Genomic DNA, 20447 nt, shown 5'->3' on the forward strand with positions numbered 1-20447 from the left:
AATGTGGTGCTAGAAGTTCTAGCCAGAGCAATCAGACAAGACAAAGAAATAAAAGGCATCCATATCGGAAAAGAAGAAGTAAAGGTATCACTTTTTGCAGATGATATGATCCTATACATCGAAAACCCCAAAGAATCCACAAAAAGACTACTAGAAACAATAAGCCAATACAGTAAGGTCACAGGATACAAAATTAACATACAGAAGTCAATAGCCTTTCTATATGCCAACAATGAAATACTTGAGAACGAACTCAATAGAATAATCCCCTTCACGATTGCAACAAAAAAAAATAAAATACCTTGGAATAAACATAACAAAGAATGTAAAGTACTTATATAATGAAAACTATAAACCATTGTTAAGGGAAATCGACAAAGATATAATGAGATGGAAGAATATACCTTGTTCTTGGTTAGGAAGAATAAATATAATCAAGATGGCCATATTACCCAAAGCAATATACAAATTTAATGCAATTCCCATCAAAATTCCAATGATATTTTTTAAAGAAATAGAGCAAAAAATCATCAGATTTATATGAAACTATAAAAAACCCTGAATAGCCAAAGCAATCCTAAAGAAAAAGAATGAAGCTGGGGGCATTACAATACCTGACTTCAAACTATATTATAGGGTCACAACAATCAAAACAGCATAGCATTGGCAGAAAAATAGACACTCAGACCAATGGAACAGAATAGAAATTCCAGAAATAAAACCACATATATATAGTCAAATAATTTTTGATAAAGGGGCCAACAACACACAATGGAGAAAAGAAAGCCTCTTCAATAAATGGTGCTGGGAAAACTGGAAAGCCACATGCAAAAGAATGAAACTGGACTACAGTTTGTCCCCCTGTACTAAAATTAACTCAAAATGGATCAAAGATCTAAACATAAGACCTGAAACAATTAAGTACATAGAAGAAGACATACGTACTAAACTGATGGACCTGGGTTTTAATGAGCATTTTATGAATTTGACTCCAAAGGCAAGAGATGTGAAGGCAAAAATTAATGAATGGGACTACATCAGACTAAGAAGTTTTTGCTCAGCTACAGAAATTGATAAAATAAACAGACAGCCAACTAAATGGGAAATGATATTTTCAAACAACAGCTCAGATAGGGCCTTAATATCCAAAATATACAAAGAACTCATAAAACTCAACAACAAACAAACAAATAATCCAATAAAAAAAATGGGAAGAGGACATGAACAGATACTGCTCCCAGGAAGAAATACAAATGGCCAACAGATATATGAAAAGATGCTCAGCTTCTTTAGTTATTAGAGAAATGCAAATCAAAACTGCAATGAGATACCACCTCACACCTGTTAGATTAGCTATTATTAACAAGACAGGTAACAGCAAATGTTGGAGAGGCTGTGGAGAAAAAGGAACCCTCATACACTGTTGATGGGAATGTAAAGTAGTACAACCATTATGGAAGAAAGTATGGTGGTTCCTCAAAAAACTGAAAATAGAACTACTTTATGACCCAGCAATCCCTCTACTGGGTATATACCCCAAAAACTCAGACACATTGATACGTAAAGACACATGCAGCTCCATGTTCATGGCAGCATTGTTCACAGTGGCCAGGACATGGAAACAACCAAAAAGCCTGTCAATAGATGACTGGATAAAGAAGATGTGACACATATACACTATGGAATACTACTCAGCCATAAGAAATGATGACATCGGATCATTTACAGCAAAATGGTGGGATCTTGATAACATTATACAAAGTGAAATAAGTAAATCAGAAAAAAACAGGAACTGCATTATTCCATAAGTAAGTGGGACATAAAAGTGAAACTAAGAGACATTGATAAGAGTGTGGTGGTTATGGGGGGGGAGAGGGAGAGGGAATGGGGGAGGGGGAGGGGCACAAAGAAAACTAGATAGAAGGTGATAGAGGACAATCTGACTTTGGGTGATGGGTATGCAACATAATTGAACAACAAGATAACCTGGACTTGTTATCTTTGAATATCTGTATCCTGATTTATTGATGTCGCCCCATTAAAAAAAAATTAAAAAAGAAAAAAAAAAGAGAACAACAACAACAACAATAAAGAAATACAAGCTTTGCTTTAGCTGTATATTTAGCTGTAAGTTATCACAAAATTAACTGATTGCCAGTGTGAGGGTAGCTTCATCTCTAAATGCTGCCACATTCCCTAGAACTCAGGTCCCCTCCAAGTTTTTTTTTCTGTAAAAGGAATAATCAAATAGCCAATTCTCCAGGACATCCTGAGTCAGGAGGACACATACGTGAATCATGATGTTTGGCCCTGGTACATCCCCTGTCTTACTCCATTAGTACCTTTTTCTAGTCTCAGATCTTCCTTCATGCCTTTGCCAATATTTGTTCAGCCTATGCCCATAGCTCATAACACCACAATCAGCTGATCAAACTCCTGTAGTTCCTTTAAATTCCAGCTGTAGACTCACTGATTCTGGGATGCCTTCCTTGATTATTCTAGTTCAAATTAATATTTTACTTTCTAAATTTTGCTGCATTTATAATCCCATCTAAGGCAATCTGTATCCAGCACTTACATATACATATATACGTGGCACTATTTAAACTATGGTTCCAAAATGCTGCTACTTTTCACTAACACTTACTCCAAGCCAGGCAGAGTCCTAAGTGCTCCTCACACTCTTGTCTCTTTACATCCTCAACGCAACCGCAAGAGGGAGGAAAGTATTCTTACTCCATATTTGCTAAGAGGAAACTGTGGCTTGGGGAGCCCAGCAACTAGCTCCCGCAGCACCACTTGGATTTGATCCAGTCTTGTCTAATAGGGGAGTCTCAGGAGCCTCTCCTCTTCCTTAATCGGCCTCCAGGATGGCCCTCGCAGAATTCCTTTCTTGCCACGAACTTAGTCTTCCTCCCTTAGTCATCTCTCCTATATTAGTATGAAATAGAAGTTTCTGCTCTACTCTCACATACATAAAGCAAATAGTTTTGTGTTTAGTATGAAGTATTTCTTTAGTAAAGCACCTGGAATTATTGATGTTTTATACATACGAGGCTTTACCTTATGTTGCCAGCTTTCTTATGTAAGGAGCAGAGATTTCAGGTTGGACCATACATTTCTACAGGATCCAGGACCTCTTAGGACATCCATTTGGGCCATTCTAAGCCCTGATATTAATGGTGATGTGAAGATGAACAATTTTCAAAAAAGTACCATTTGAAATATGGACAGGACAAATGAACCCACAGACCAATAGACAAATGAAAATAACATTCTTTTTTTCTTATTATATTCTATCCTCTAACTTTTTTTAATTGTCTTCTTTTTTTTAATTCAATTTAGAGAGGAGAGGGTGAGACAGAGAGGAGAGACAGAGAGAGAGAAGGGAGGGGAGGAGCTGGAAGCAGCAACTCCCATATGTGCCTTGACCAGGCAAGCCCAGGGTTTTGAACTGGTGACCTCAGCATTTCCAGATCAATGCTTTATCCACTGCGCCACCACAGGTCAGGACTCCTCTAACGTTTTATTACAGAAAAGATAATAAAAAATGATATAATGGTTTCTCTTCTTACTTTGTTAGAACATCATAATAATATGACCCACAGTTTGTATTACTTTTTAGCTAATAAATTTAATTTTTTTATATTAAAGTATAGTAAGTATACAATGCTATATTAGTTTCATGTGTACAACATAGTAATTTGACATTTATATATCTTCCATGTACTTGCTAAACCAAGTCTAGTAACAATCTGTTACCCTGGAAAGTCTACATACTATTATTACTGACTATATTCCCCTTCACTTTTTTTACTTCACCCTCGTCCCTTTCCTGCTCTAACAATCATCAGTTTGTTCTGTGTTTCTATGGGTCTGTTTTTGTTTTGCTGTGTCTCTTCATTTGTTTTGATATTTTTTGAGCCAGGAAGTCCAAAAGCCCCAAGGACACATTATTGGGTTTCAGATGGTCCTTGAGGTTTTACTTTTGAAACATTCAGGATCACTGTAGCCCATGGAGTCATGTCTATGATCCACACTCAAGCTGACAATCTCACGCTCAAGAAAACGACCTGGTGCTGAAGCCAGATGAGCCAGCGTTCAAGCCGCTGACCTCGGGGTTTTGAACCTGGGTCCTCAGCATCTTTGGTCATCACTCTATGTACTGCGCTACTGCCTATTCAGGCATGCAGTTTTCTTATACCAGTAAGACTATAGACAGGCTTACTATCTAGATTCAACAAAGGCAGGAAACCTAAGAGTAAAAAGAAACAAGGATAACAAATGAATAAATGAGATTAAGGATTTAAAAGTTAGGGTACTCTGTTTTCCTTCCGCTCTCCTGAGACTCACATTTTTAAAGTTGTCTGTATTCTTTTTTTCCATTAAATTCAAAGTTCTTAAGTAAAAACAATACGTTCTACCTTTAGTATCTAGCAGAGTGGCTGTCATATGGTATATGCCCAATGAATGCTTGTTGAATTAGTGAATAAACTGGACTTCAGTTTTTTATTTGCACAGTGACTGCATTGGATTAGGCAAAATGAGAAGAGCCTTGCACTCTGAATCATTAAACTTGATTGCAACTCTTTTCCTCCATGCCTTAGGAGACAAGAGACTGGAGAACTTCATTAATTCACAGACTATACTCCTTAAAAAGTAGGTTACATTTCCTCATCCTTCATTAACAATAAAACCAATAGTGTCTTTTAGTATTTGGTGACAAAAGCTATTTTTTAGCAAGTTATTTGCTGTAAATGTGACCTTCCCCATTGTTTTTTGTTTGTTTGTTTGTTTGTTTTTGGTGGCATGGTTTTAATTATGCATTCAGTGGTTGTTTGTATTCACTTGTCTTTTTTATCCAATAAGTGGGAAGGGCTTTGCAATTCAATCAAGCTAGGAAAATAGACAGTAAAGTGCTAAGCAAATGTCAGTTGCTGTTATAAAAAAAAAGAGTTTCTCCAGGCAGTTCTTTTAATGTGGTAGGGCATCTTTGAGCCGTTGCTTAGCTAGGGAAAGAGTGTATTTGAATCAGTCAGTGGCCAGGGGAGAAAAACAATAGGTTAGGAATGGTAAGGGGCTGAGATAGAGAAATCATACTTAATAGGAAAAAGAATCCATCAGAAGAAAGGAGGGTGTGCATGAAGTCATATTGACCATTAGGGTGAGAGATAGGCTGGTAGCAAGGGGAAATTGGCATATCACTAAGTCCTGTGCCAACTCTCAAGGAACTAAGAAAGCCTTTTTGATTTTTCTTTCTTTTTTTTAAAGTAGTGTTTTTGTTACGGTTCTTAACAATACCACTCTCAAATGCCATCAAGGAAGAAAAAATTGAATACTATGGCTATACAAGACAGAGATGTAGTTCAGAAAGAAAATAAAAAATCTCCAGGAAAATAATCTCAATCCATGAAAACTTTGGAGTTAAATAACAGCGAATTTAAAATTGAAGTTCTGGAAATACTCAACAAGATGCATGAGATCTGAAACAATAAATTACATAGAAGAAAACATAGACTAACTAAACTGATGGACCTTGGCCATAGAGAACAATTTATGAATTTGACTCCAAAGGCAAGAAAGTAAAGGCAAAAAGAAATGAATGGGACTATATCAAACTAAAAAGCTTCTGCACAGCATAAGAAACTGACAACAAAACAAATAGGCAGCCAAGTAAATGGGAGATGATATTTACAAACAACAGCTCCAATAAGGGGTTAATATCCAAAATATACAAAGAACTCACAAAGCTCAGGAACAAAGAAGCAAACAATTTAACTAAAAAATGGGGAGAGGACCTGAACAGACACTTCTCCCAAGAGGATGTACAAATGGCCAACAGATATATGAAAAGATGCTCATCTTCACTAGCTATTTGAGAAATGCAAATTTACAATGAGATACCAGCTCACACCTGTTAGATTGGCTATTATCAATGAGACAGGTAATAACAAGTGTTGGAGAGGCTGTGGAGAAAAAAAAAACACCTCACTCACTGCTAGTGGGAATGCAAATTAGTACAACCATTATGGAAGAAAAGTATGGTGGTTCCTCAAAAAATTAAGACTAGAATTACCATATGACCCAGCAATTCTGCTACTGGGTATTTACCCCCAAAACTTGAAAACATTGGTACATAAAGACACATGTACCCCCATGTTCATCACAGCTTTATTCACAGTGGCCAAGACATGGAAACAACCAAAGTGTCCCTCAATAGAGGATGGGATAAAGAAGATATGGTGTGTATGTATATATATACATACACACACAATGGAATACTACTCAGCCATATGAAATAATGACATAGTGAATAACATTTGCAACACCATGGATGGACCTTGGGAATGTTGTATCGACTGAAATAAGTACAGTGCTCCCTCTTCTATTGTGGGGGTTAGGTTCCAGAACTCCCCCAATAGGCGAATATTCACTAGGTAGTGACCTTATATTTATTTTATTATTTATATATATTTTAAGGTTTTATATTTTTATATTGTTTCCAAATTTTTAGGCTAGAAAATGCTTATTTTACCACAAAAATAATTAAAATAATAAATATATAAAAATGCCTATATAACAAAAAATCCCATGATAAAACAAAAAATCCACAATACAAAATGAGATATATACAATTTAAAAATCCACAATACAGTGAGACCGTGAAAAGTGAATCATGATATGGCAAGGGAAGACTATCAGAAAAAGCTAAGAACTGTATGATTTCACAGATAAGTGGGATACAAAACTGAGACTCATGGACATGGATAACAGTGAAGTGGTTACCTGGTGGAGGGGGTTGTGGGGGAAGGGGAGGCACGGGGGAATGAGGAAGGGGATGGGGGAAGGGTATAAAGAGGGACAAATATAAGGCGATGGAAAATGATTTGACTTTGGGTGATGGATATACAACATAATCAACAGTTCAAATGCCATAGAAATGTATGCCTGAAACCAATGTACTTTTATTTACTCTTATTGATCAATGTCACGCTATTAAAGTTAATTTTTTAAATAAAATATTTTATAAAAGAAAGAAAGCTGTAGCATGTGCTGGTTTTGTGGTCTCAGATGGGTGTGAAGCTTGGTTTTAGCATTTATTACATAGATGAGTTTGTACCGTTTACTACCAATAAGGAGAATGGTATTTACCTCAAGAATAATCATATTAAATGAGCTATCGTAGATAAAGCTTGACATGTATTAATGCAGGAGCTGACATAATTTCAGTAAACATTAAGTACAAATATTAACGGAGTTGGGTTATTTTATACTGATGTTACAGAAAACTAGTGGGGAGAGTGGTAGAGAGATGTTAATAAATGAGTGGTGGGATAAATAAACCACCCCTCTGAGTAAACAAACTTGTCAATTTTACCAATAAACAACATATTGTTATTTTCTGTAAGATAGTGGCTTAGATCCTTAAGATATGTACATTGTAAAAAGGAGAATTTAGAAGATACTCTAAGCTTATTGGATCTTGCCAAAGATGCTTCCATCTCAGAATACTTAAGTACATCTCCATGACTCGTGTGGATGAAACAAAGTACGGGAGATGTTTATGCTGGCACATCCAATATCCCATTAATGTTATTTATTTCTTTAAAAAGTCATATAACAGATTTTAGCTCTTCTCAGAATCTAGAGCTTTAAATGAGCTAAGAAAAGGTTTAGGCATTTCAGTTTGGTCACTAAAACTTTTTAGGTTCATCATAATGAAAATAAACAAACCAAGATGTGATTCAATGATGGAGATTCTAAATAAAAATGTTGGTAAACAGCTCCTGCACCCTGATTTTGAGGCAGTCAGTGGGTAATGCCATAGCCTGGGGAGACAGGCTGTCTCAAAGTTCTAATTCTGGCTCTGGTGGCACCAGTGAGGATTAGCGATTTATAATAGTATCTTTAGACTCCTTGTAATAGGTTAGCTTTTTTTATCTAGCTACAGGGGTTGGCAAGCTATGGCCCATGGGCAAAATCTAGCCCACTGTCTATTTTTTTACATTTTTAAGTTATTGGAAAAGAAGCCAAAAAATGAATATTTCTTTATATCTTAAAATTATATGCAATCTAGATTTCAGTGTCTATTAATAAATTTTTACTGGAACACATCCATGTCTATTTGTTCATCAGCAAAATTGAAAAATTATAACAGAGACTTTCTGGCCTGTGAAGCCAGAACATTTACTCTCTGGTCTTTTCAAGAAAACATTTGCTAACCCCTGATGTAGCATGTAGATTGAATGATAAAATTAAAAGTGAACAGATCCATGTGTCTACAAACACTATGAGACATCGCTCTGCACACGGCACTTCTCGTAAGAGTGATCATAAGATTACACTTGTAATCAGTTTATAAATGCCTACATGTCTTTTGGTTGAAAAGGCATTAGCCAGAATCTCAAGAGATCACAAAGATTTTTAAATACCCTTTAACCATTTTAATTATCTCTTTTACATGTGTATTTTAAGACATTTTAGGTAGGAAGGTAATTTTGAAGCAAAAATCCCAAATACATTTTTTTGTGAAAGAACACATAGTAGCTAAAACATGCTGATTTTCAATGCATTTATTTAACTCATGTTCAGAACTACTGGTGTACATAAAATTATGGCTTCATACTATAAACAACTTCTACTCACATTCTCTAAATTATTTGCACACATTAAGTAAGCAAAAAGAAATTTAAAAAAAGCGCAAGCTTCAGGGCAGCCTACAGACTTAGACAAAAAAAAAAAAGAGAGAGAGATGTCATTGTTGCCTTTGGATAACAAATATAATTGCATGGATTTTAACGTACTGTACTAACACAAAAGAGAGAGAAAGATAAAAAAAAAGTGTTGTAAAAGTAAATGCCTTAGCAGCATATTTAATAATGATCAAGAAAATAACCAATTTTTATGCTAAAACACTATTAACATATCCATATGTTCATATAAAATAGACACTGAATACTGGTTTATATTTATAATTGACAGCAAATAACATATCCAATTTATTAACATTCATTGTTACATCACATAATTATCTCAAAAACTCAAGAATTGGCTAAGCTTTTCATTTTTTTCAGACACACCCATCACTAGCTCTCTCAAACTTATTTATTTCTCAGGTGGTCTATTATATAGCACAGCTGCACTGACCATCTAAGTAGGTTCAAGTTTTGGGAAATTAAAAATTTAACAGTTTCCAGACCCATAAAATGTTCTATCCAGAGAGTTCTTTAGTAAATAGTACAATAGATCTGTAGAGTAACAATCATAAGACCAGGAGGAAAAAAAAAAAAACTGAATGTGGGAGATAAAAGTCAAACACTGATTAAGAATACAGCACATAATTACAGATAATAGTAAAAAAAATGTCATATTAGACATATATGTATAGAGATGAAATAAAGAGATCCATAGAAATACAGAGATAAGCCTGACCAGGTGGTGGTGCAGTGGATAGAGCATCAGACTGGGATGCAGAGGACCCAGGTTCAAGTGCCTGATGTCCCCGCCTTGAGCAGGCTCACCAGCTTGAGTGCGGGGTCACTGGCTTGAGCAAGGGGTCATTCACTCTACTGGAGATCCCCAGTCAAGGCACATATGAAAAAGCAAACAATGAACATTTAAGGTGGTGCAATGAAGAATTGATGCTTCTTATCTCTCTCCCTTCCTGCCTGCCTGTCTCTATCTGTCCCTCTCACTGTCTCTCTCTCTCGCTAAAAAAAAAAAAGAAGAAAGAAAAAGAAATATAGAGATAAATACCTAAAGACAGAGAATGAGATAGGTAGATAGATCAATAGATAGATAATGATAAATAAAATATTAATAAAGTCTTGGTCCCCAAATTTAAACTACAGTTCTTAACTTGGAATCCAAAATTGGGTTTTAGGGAATCACTGAAGTCCCTAAAAATGCAGTTTTGGTAAGCATATGCATTTTTCAAAAGCTCTATAATGCATTTATTGGATTGTCTAAGCACCCACATTCTCTCAATTTTCATTTAGCCATAAAAAGTCTTTTGGAAAATTATTAGGATGAAAAAAGATTTCATTGAAATTTATAGAAGTAATATGCAGTTGTGTGAGGTTACTGAACATAATTAGCATAGTCAAGGTGGGGAAAATAACCCCTTTACTTTCTTTGAAGGGCTTAATCTCATTTCCAGGCAGATAAAAATTTCTTTGGGTTACCCTTCAAAATTTCTCTTTTTTTTTTCTTTGTTTCTATAGCTAACAATTCACCCCTCATTCCATTTTCTTGTGCATCCCATTTTCTTTCCTTGGAGGAAGGAAGGGAATAAAAAACCCTCCAAGTTCTAGCTCTTGCTGATTTGGGGCACTGGTCATAGATGGGGCTTTGAGAGTCTGGCACATTGGTAATTGCTTTTGAAACTCATAATGGGTTTCTGCCTGGATAATTCCTATGCAAGTCGGCGGACTGATCACCTATAGTTGTTTGCTGCCGGCTAGAGAGTGAGTGATAACTTGGCCAGTGTGTGGAGCAAGTTGGTGACAGAGCTGGGACAATTTCCACACGTGAGCTCTATAATGAAGAGAAGAGAACCCAAGTGTATCAGTTTTCTGTAGGGCGAAATTATAGGAATCAAGTTCTCCTTTGGCACGGTTATTCACATGTAATTAAGGACACTGCAGGACAAGTGTGTTTTTCTCCCCTCTTTTTTTATGACAGTATGGTTATGGCTTTAGAGCATACATTCAAAAGCCCTGTAAGTGGGCATCTTTATCCAGTGTCTATTTTAATGATAGGCATAAACAGATAAGTAGCTGCAAATAAGTGAACATGCTTATTCTCACTTCAAGTGCCAAAGCTCTTTCTCAATGGATGAGTTAAGAGATACAAGTATATTAATTTCAGCTAATAATAGTAAAAAAGTTCACATGTTCATATTTCGCAAACTATACTCCAAATTCTAATATCTCTGATTTCAAGTCAGAATATATATAACTTTATTTTCATTTCGGGGAGCTGGACCTCAGTAGATGAACACACACACACATCCATTCACTAGCTAGTGTTAGCTGTTTTACCTTTATCATATTACTTCTCAGTGCTTTGGATTTTTTTTTTTAATCTGGCAATGGAAATACTAATAATATAGGCTGTTGCACAAGGTTGCAGTAAGGGTTAAATAAAATGATACCTGTAAAGAGCCAGGACTTCCCTGGGGTACAGAGAGCTAGCTACAGATAAAGCTGTAGATACTGAAATGTCTATTTAATGCTGCTCAGTCTAAATTCCAGAAGCTGGTATATAGACTGCTGATGGCTCACAAAGGCCCTCATGGGAACTGTTCGCCATTGCAACAGGAAATATCCCAGTTTATCTATCTCCCCTCCTTCTAATCAATGACTAGATGAACTGATGCCAGGAAACAAGTTTGGTCCTTCACTTTAGAGCAACTGTGAGGAGCACCCCAGCCCCCAGGCTCCCCACAGCATCAGTGGAGACCTCAGCTGCGATAGTGCTATGGGGCAGCTCCTCCTCTGCCCCATCCTGCTTTCTTCCCTTCCTCACAGAGGAAGTATCTTCAGAGAGCACTGTCTCACAAACAGTTGATCATAACTCCTGTATCAGAATGTCTTCCCAGAATCCAAGCTAAGATGATAGATAGCTATAGATAAAACATTGTCTTTCCATTATCCTGGAATTGCTAAGATCTAAATATGAATTTAAAAAGTTCTAAAAATGCACGTCCTAAGTTGAAATAAAACAATGGATGCTGTGCTAAGCCACTTCCCTATAGGGTTTATAGAGAGGATACATTTCAGAGAAAAACCCCAAACCCCATTTCCCTGCCCCTGACCATTACAAGAGGAAGACTAGAAAAGCAGAAATGCCATTTGGAGACAACAGTTTCCAAGATGAAAACTAATTATGTGCGTGTGTATGGGGGGGGGGGGGTAATTTCTCTCAACCATCAGAACAAGTCAGAAAAGCATGAGAGAACTGCTTGCAAAATTTGAAGCGTACGAGAACTGTCACCCACCACTTCTCTAAGTTGAAGATGCGTGTGAAACGTGTCAAGCCACCAAACCTGCTGGATCTGAAAAGCTCACACTCCATGGAGAAAGGGTTAGGATAGTAGGTGGGGAAAGGAGCAGCCCCTACTCCTAATTATCAGGCATGTGAGTTTCCTGGTACCTGAGTAAACACAAAGAAAGCAGCTAGCCTTTGAGCACTATTGCTGGTATCTCATCCAGCAAAAGCATGCCAAGGCAGATAATCCTACCATGTGAAGTATATTTCCAATTCTAGCGATGTTGAAAAATCCACAAATACACTCCATGAAAAAGCATTTGAGAAGAAATGCAATAAGCAGTCAGTGTTAAGGGGCTACACACTCCAGTGGTAGCTTCTTTCTCTTGGTATCATTATTAGAGAGGAAGGCAGAGGGGTAGCAAAGAAAATGTGAGGAGTTTCCACCACTTCAGCCACTATAACCACCAAGGTCTTCCCTGCCTCAGGGGATGGAAAGATCCTACACTGCAGGAAGTAGGTCAGCACAGCGAAGCTGGGAGTAGTGATTGCCGACCAAAACAAAACAAAGAAAAAAACACATATGATTGAGATTCCTCTATAAACCTGGGAAATACAGACACTTCAATAGCCGTTTGTTCAGCACCTGGCATCATACTGTCTACTAGGTGTTAGGGATGCAGCAATGTGAGAGAAAGATGTGGTGCACACACTTCATTGTTTCTCTCTGCCTCTCTCTGTCTCTAAATCACTATTGTTTTTTCCCCTTCTGATGGGCTATTCTTCTGAAAAAGTTAAGGCATCATCATTCCATTAATTATACTGTTTATTATTTTAAACATCTCAAAAAAAAAAACTTCTGCAAAACACATTTTGAGAGAAGGAAAGAGACCATTTTATTTCTCTGAGCACTATACATTATTAAAGGTCTGCCAACATTCTTTTCACAACCACATTTCTGAAAAGCTTAGCACTTGGCCATGATATTTACTCCAGTCTAAAATTTGGCATGTCAGACAGTAAAGTCTTCAAATTTGTCAATTTGGCTAGCACCTCTTTTTTGAATAACACATAGAGAAATAGGGGGAAAAATTGGTGAAATGTTTTAAATTGTGGAATTATTCAAAGAGATAAGTCATTTTATTGAATAGCAAGTCTATAAGAAATTAATCCTAAATTGTGGTAGCTATTTCCAGGTAGGTTTTTACAGAAGCTTAAAGCCTTCATAGAGTAGTTCTATTTTCAGTTTTTTGAGGAACCACATGACCCAGCAATCCCTCTACTGGGTATATACCCCAAAAACTCAGAAACATTGATACGTAAAGACACATGCAGCCCCATGTTCATTGCAGCATTGCTCACAGTAGCCAGGACATGGAAACGACCAAAAAGCCTGTCAATAGATGACTGGATAAAGAAGATGTGGCACATATACACTATGGAATACTACTCAGCCATAAGAAATGATGACATCAGATCATTTACAGCAAAATGGTGGGATCTTGATAACATTATACGAAGTGAAATAAGTAAATCAGAAAAAAACTGCATTATTTCATACATAGGTGGGACATAAAAGTGAGACTAAGAGACATTGATAAGAGTGTGGTGGTTATGGGGAGAGGGAGAGGGAAAGGGGGAGGGGGAGGGGCACAAAGAAAACTAGATAGAAGGTGACAGAGGACAATCTGACTTTGGGTGATGGGTATGCAACATAATTGAACGACAAGATAACCTGGACATGTTATCTTTGAATATATGTATCCTGATTTATTGATGTCGTCCCATTAAAAAAATTAAATTATTTAAAAAAAGCCTGCATAGAAATATAATACACAAAATAATAAGTAACATAACCTGCTTCATAGAGTCATAGTAAGACCTCCAAATCTATTGAAAATTTTTATTTTTCTTATTTTCACATGATTTATAATATCGGGCATTTTAGACTAAAGCAAAGAGAGAACAAAATATGCAAACTATAAAGATATATAGTACATATGTAAATAAACTGTATATATGTGTATATATGTGTGTGTGTGTATGTGTGTGTGTATATATATACACAAATGTGTATGTATATAGTACTAGAATATTTGCCAAGAAGATTCCTGGAGGCTATTGTCCGTTTTGTTAGATACCATTGTAGGCAGGTGGGATTAAAGTATGTAATCCTCTTCAGGGCTATCCCTTGGGTAGTTGGGCTTGAGGTACTTCTCCAAAAGACAAAATAGTGTTGGATCTGTAAGCATCTTGCAGCATGGGTTTCAGGAGTAATGGAAGAGAAATTTTCACAAAGCAATGTGTCATGAGGATATGCCTTCAGGCAAGACTGAAGAGGATTCTGTACAAGGCACTGACCACATGTCCACAATCTTCTCTGTCTCCTAAACTTTCTGACAAATGACAACACTCTTGCAACTTTGCAGATTTCCCAATGTCAAAATACGTATTTCACAATTGAAAAACTTAGAAAAGATTATCTTGTCATTCCCATTTGTAAAAATAATTCAAGTGGCGTGCCATTTCTGAGTGATTCTGATTTTGCAAAAATTAATTAAAATCATGTGATACAGATCTTCATATTTTCATACAAATACAGAAGCATTTGCCTGAAAATTCCATCCTGATATCAAGGGCACACCAATAAACCCCCAGTGACCAAGATTAATGGCACGGACACTGAACCCTCACTGTAGCCATAGTGATTGTCCAAATCATTCTTCAAAGAAGCATTTGATACAATTCTCTTGTCTATTCAGAATTATAAAAACTAATTTAGAAGCTACACATACTGTATTAAAGACCCAGGAACCATCTTCTCAAATAAGCTATGAGTTCATTTTTTTTTTTGAAAGAACAACCTTCAGATTTCACATCATATAGTCCTGAGCTTCTTAGGCTTTGCTCATCAAAAGCCATTATTTCATATGCACCGCATGTGAAACACATGATCTACGACAGCAATCTTGGAAGGGAGGTTTCATGACTTCCTGAGCTTGAGGACACAGCTGTCTCTAGAAGGTCTGACAGAATCCATTCATATTATATTCAAACAACTTCGCTGAAAGATGAACTCTCTGTACAGTTAGTAAACTGAATGGGAAAGGAGACCTTTAGTGTTATTGGATATAAAGAGTCAATGCTCTCAGTTTAATACCATGCTCATTTAAAAGCCAACAGGCACTGATGTTTGAGAATAAGTAGGAAAAGAAATTTCCTCTACTGATACTTCAAAGACTTTGTAACATCTGGAATTTGGTTCCATACAAAGTATTCCACTAAGAAGCAAGTATAAAAGGATTTTAATAGGGCAAACAAGACTCAGGTTTCTTACAATATGTTCTCCCCGGGGGAAAACAAATAACACGATGCATCTGACTAACCTTTCTGCACTTCAGCTGCATTAATTAACATTTAGTCATGGATTCCACTGTGAGCCAGATGAACTCAGTGCTACAGCTGTTTTCATTAAGGGGAAAAAATTTGCTTTCACATGTTAGATTCCCAGCATTTATAAATCTGGGGAAAAAAATGTTTTGTTGACTGCCTTTGTGCCAGCATTATTGATATGCATTACATATTAGTCATCCAAATAAATTGGAACTCACCCTACACTGTGATTAAATCAATGTCAATATCTCAACAATTGGGTCAGTCAGAGCTGGTGCTATAAAAAGCACATCCCTAACTCTCTTTTTCTTACATCAAGGATTAAGGAAGGACTAAAGAACTCATCAAAGAAGTAGATGGCCTTGAAGAAATTGTTGCTGGGTGAGTCAAGGATTTAAGTGGAGATCAAGTACTCTAAGAGGGATGGATAAAAATGACTACAAAAAGAAAATGAACAGATGTTGAAGAAATTTAACTGCAGGATCTGATAACTTGGCAAAGACATCCTCAAGTCTACAAGCCAAACATGTGGAAGTGTTTGGTTGGGAACAAAGTTGAGGTAGAGAACTTCAACATTTTGTCAGTAGTTGAGGGAGATTTTCTCTTCTGTTTTGTTTTAATAGCAAAGGCTTCTTTACAATGTAGTTTTGTGAGAAAATTATAACAATAAATCAGCTACAGTGTGCATTTTACCTGTAATATCTTGGAAAATTTTTATATTACAAGAGCATAATAAAATCAACTTTATCTCCAATAATCTATTAGGAGTGCTGTGTCATGATTTCTGGTCACTCCAGAGTCTGTGGAAAAATGGATATCCAATACTCACGAGGCCTTGTATATGTGTGTGCATTTATTTGTACCAGTGTACAAACTGGAATCATTATTTGTGTAAATACAAACCGAATTTGATACTTGCCCTTGAGATTAATGTTCTCAGCCACGACTCTAGAAGAATAAAGGCTGTCCAAACTGTTTTCATTTTTCCCAATTTGAAATAGCAATAAAATAATCAAACCAGAAAACTGTCTTACCTGGAACTACTTCAAAAAGGAATTTCCCTGGACTCTCTTCATTGCAGTGATGTTCAAGGACTTTATTTCCAGGCAGAAAAATAGTACCCTGTGAACACAAATGCCCAAAACATCAACATCATCAGATGACAAATCATAAATATTATTATCACCACCATCATTAGTGAATGTTCCATGGATCTATAACCCAGTGTATAATAGTATGCATCAGATTCATTTTTATTCCAACTAATCAAAATCATATAACAGAACTATATTCATTCAACATTTAACAAACACTTGTTGACTAATGTGTAAAAACAATGTGTTAGGTGCTGGATCCATTTTAAGCATCAATTTATTAGATGCATTCTGTGTGCCAAAATTTTTACAAAACACTTTATCCACATGTTATTTATTTGTTAGAATCTGATGAAATAGGTATATTTCCCTCATTTTATACCTGTGAAAATCAAGGCAGAGACATTAAATAAGATAGTCATTGTTACCATAGCTTTCTCTTAATTATCCCTTCTTTTTTGTGTTAGATTTCTCTCTTTAATAGATTATTCTCATGGTACGGAGACATACTTAAAAGTGTATCCTATTAAAAAATTTAAGACTCCCTATGGGACTACTCTCTCTCCAGCTATTTCCCCCTTTGCCTTGGAAAGAGTTATCAACACTGAATCAATTTCCTTATTGGTATCCATTTGTGCACCCATAATTCCAATTACATCACTCTCACAAGCTTCACGCTTGACAATTTTCATTCCTCAAGGAATTTCACTTCCCAGGAGCATTCAGCACTATTAGCCGCTTCTTCAAGCACCTTCTTTCCACAGCTTCTTGGTTTTCTCTAGGTTTATCTCTCAGGTTTTTTATGACTGTTCCTTTAGCTGTCTCTAACTGACCTTTAAATATCAGAAGGTTTCAAAAGATTTATCCAATGACTCCTTCTCTATATTCTCTTCCTCCAAGCTATCTTATCCATGGCTATGACTTTAATAACCAACTGAAAACCAATAAATACTAGATTAATTATTCCTAACCCAGGGCTCTCTGAGTTTCAGATCTTTATAAACAATAATTTATTTGACATTTCCTTTTGGGTATCTCAAAAGCATCTTAAACTAAACTTAGTCAAATTAAAACTCAATTAATTTTGGCCCTGTTTATGCATTCCCTAAGTGATTGACACCCTCTTCCAATCAGCTGCAAATGCCAATACTGTAGGAATCAATATTTCTACTCTATCTCTACTACTACTATTCCCTAGTTCAAGCGATTATGGTCTCTTGCCTGGAATATTTCAAATGCCATTTTACTGAATTCCCCATAACACTTGAATATCTATCCTGACCGATGGTGACTCAGTGGATAGAGTGTCAACCCGGAAAGCTGAGGTCCCTATCTCAAAACCCTGAGGTAGATTGAGCACAGGCTCATCAGCTTGAGTGCAGGATAACTGACATAATACCAAGGTCACTGGCTTGAGCTTAAAGATTGCTCGCTTAAACCCAAAGGTCTCTGGCTTAAACCCAAGACTGCTGGCTTGAGCCCAAGGTCACTGATTTAAGCAAGGGATCATTTGCTCTGCTTAAGCGCCCTGCTAAAGGCATACATGAGAAATAATCAATGAAGAAATAAAGAAAAGCAACTATGAATTGATGCTTCTCATCTCTCTCCCCTCTCTCTCTCTCTAAAAAAAAAGAACATTCAGTAATACTTTTTTATTTAATGCAGTAAAAGTGCATTAAATTAAAATTCTGTTTATTTATAAATAGAAATTTGATCTTACAGTTTTTCTATGTACTTAAAAATCTTCAATGATATTCATTTGTTGTAGGATAAAGATCTGGGTGATATGGTCCCACCCCCATCTCTAAGCTAATTTTTTCACTCGTGCTTTGATGTTTTTATGATCAAGCTAAATGCCTTTCTATAAATAGCATTATACTCTTACAACCCTGAGTTCTACACCCTTTCTTGGGCTCCTTTATATCCAGTTTTCAGACTGACTACATCTGAAACATCCTTGCATAGCTTCCTGATTTTTTCCTGGACTGATTTACCACTGTATGTAATTATGTTATTTGTAAGATTGTTTGATTAATGCCTATCTCTACCATTAAACTATAAGGGAGCAACGATATGTGTTTTGCTCCCTAATTTACCAATCCCCAGCATTTTGCTTGTCAATTATATTTTACTGTCCATTTTCCCAGCTTGAATCAATATTTATCTTGAGTAATGTTTTACTCTACTTTCATTATACCTGGTTTGGCTCAGAAAATTATACTCATCAACTCTGTCCCTTCTTCTGAACTCAGAGTGATAAAGCATAGCACTCCCTAACTAAAGCCCACAGAATTGCAGGTTAGAAGTATCTCTCTCCCCCCATGCTTAAAAGGTGAATGTTGGAAGTACTGCCTTTGTTTTCCTCCTCCAGGAAGTAAATTTTCCTCCTCATCATATCTAGTATCCACTGGCCTTACAGATTCCATTATGCTTATTGGTATTTTTAAATATTTTTTTTAAATTACTAAACACTTTGAAAATATTCTTCATAATTAAGACTTTTCTTTTATATATAGGTTTAAAATCTATATGATTTCTACAAAAAGTGATGAAATCATTTCTTTCAATTACAAGTTTATTTTTACTTACTTAAATGGTTTTGTTAAGTAATTAAATTTGTGATTTAGCTTAATTTTAGAACATAGCATCTGACCTTCCAGCTAAATAAAATGTTCATTTTTGTATGTGTATATGTGTGTACATTTGGCTCCTGTTTAATTCTATGCCTTTAGGTTCTGTTTAGGATCTTAAGCTGTATATGTGTTGTCTAAAGTGAATTTAAGCCATTCTCCTGAATAAACAATTTCCCTGCATAAAGCCATTCTTTTCCATGAAATCCCAAACTACTTCACTTAATAATTAGAAGACCGACTAATGCTACTTTTTATTTTTTTGCACATGTGAAATAGCTATTTCTGGTTGATATTTTAATTTTCAAATTTGATATTATAAAGACTCTATAGTCTGACTGTTTTCCAAACAAATTTGATCTAAAAATAATAGTTTAAATATGAGTAGGCAACGTTTAGGACGTGTATACTATAATTGACAAACATTTACTATGGTTAATTTATTGGCATTCAGTAAGTAAAATAAAGTAATTTAATGGAACAGCTAACTTAGTCATCTTGTATAGAAGCCATGTAAAGACTATAACTAAGTGAATTTTTAATTCAGCGAGAGGAGGGGAGGCAGAGAGACAGACTTCCACATGCACCCTAACTGAGATCCACCCAGCAAGCCTACTAAAGAGTGATGCTCTGCCCATCTGGGGTGTTGCTCTATTGCTCAGCAACTGAGTTCTTCTTAGCACCTGAGGCAGAGACCATGGAGCCATCCTCAGCACCTGTGGCCAACTCGCTCCAATTGAGCCATGGCTACAGGAGTGGGAGATAGAAAGAGAAGAGAAAGGGGAAAGGGTAGAGAAGCAAATAGGCACTTCTCCTGCATGCCCTGACCAGGAATCAAACTTGGAAAATCCACACACTGGGGCCAATGTTCTACCACTGAGCAAACTGGCCAGGGCCCTAAGTGCAGTCTTAATTGTGGTAATTATTTTCAAAATATTTTATAATTTTATATTGTCAGAAAATACAGATAAACAAAAAAAATCTGTAATTTACTCAGTACCATAGATAGAAAACATTCATACTACATGTTTTCCATATTTGAATTTATTGATGTATATGTGTTAACATATATAATATATACAATTATCAAAATTCACTTATTTTGAACTTCAAGACAAAATAAAAAACATTTTTATTGATTTTGTTATAGCAATTTAATTATTTACATAATTTTAAAAAGTTGAGTACTGTAGTATTTGATTGAATATACACACTTTTATATCCCCTATTATAAAGTGTGTGTAGGTATTTTTGTGTTATTATAAAGAACATTTTCCTGAATATCTACAAAGCTAAATATTTGAGCTCCTCAGCTTACTTTTTAAGACAAATACCTAAG

At 35.9% G+C, this 20447-nt stretch overlaps 1 protein-coding gene across 2 annotated transcripts in view; it reads right to left on the reverse strand.

Annotated features, from left to right (window-relative positions):
- ARHGAP24 (Rho GTPase activating protein 24) overlaps nucleotides 1-20447 on the reverse strand; it is an 881345-nt gene that overhangs the window by 326006 nt on the left and 534892 nt on the right. For both annotated transcript variants that reach the window (XM_066233836.1, XM_066233834.1), the window contains one exon: nucleotides 16419-16506. In XM_066233836.1, coding sequence (XP_066089933.1) covers nucleotides 16419-16506 — 88 coding nt within the window. The remainder of the gene's footprint in view (nucleotides 1-16418; nucleotides 16507-20447) is intronic.

This window comes from Saccopteryx bilineata, chromosome 5 (genome assembly GCF_036850765.1).
Source record: "Saccopteryx bilineata isolate mSacBil1 chromosome 5, mSacBil1_pri_phased_curated, whole genome shotgun sequence".
Classification (NCBI taxonomy): domain Eukaryota; kingdom Metazoa; phylum Chordata; class Mammalia; order Chiroptera; family Emballonuridae; genus Saccopteryx; species Saccopteryx bilineata.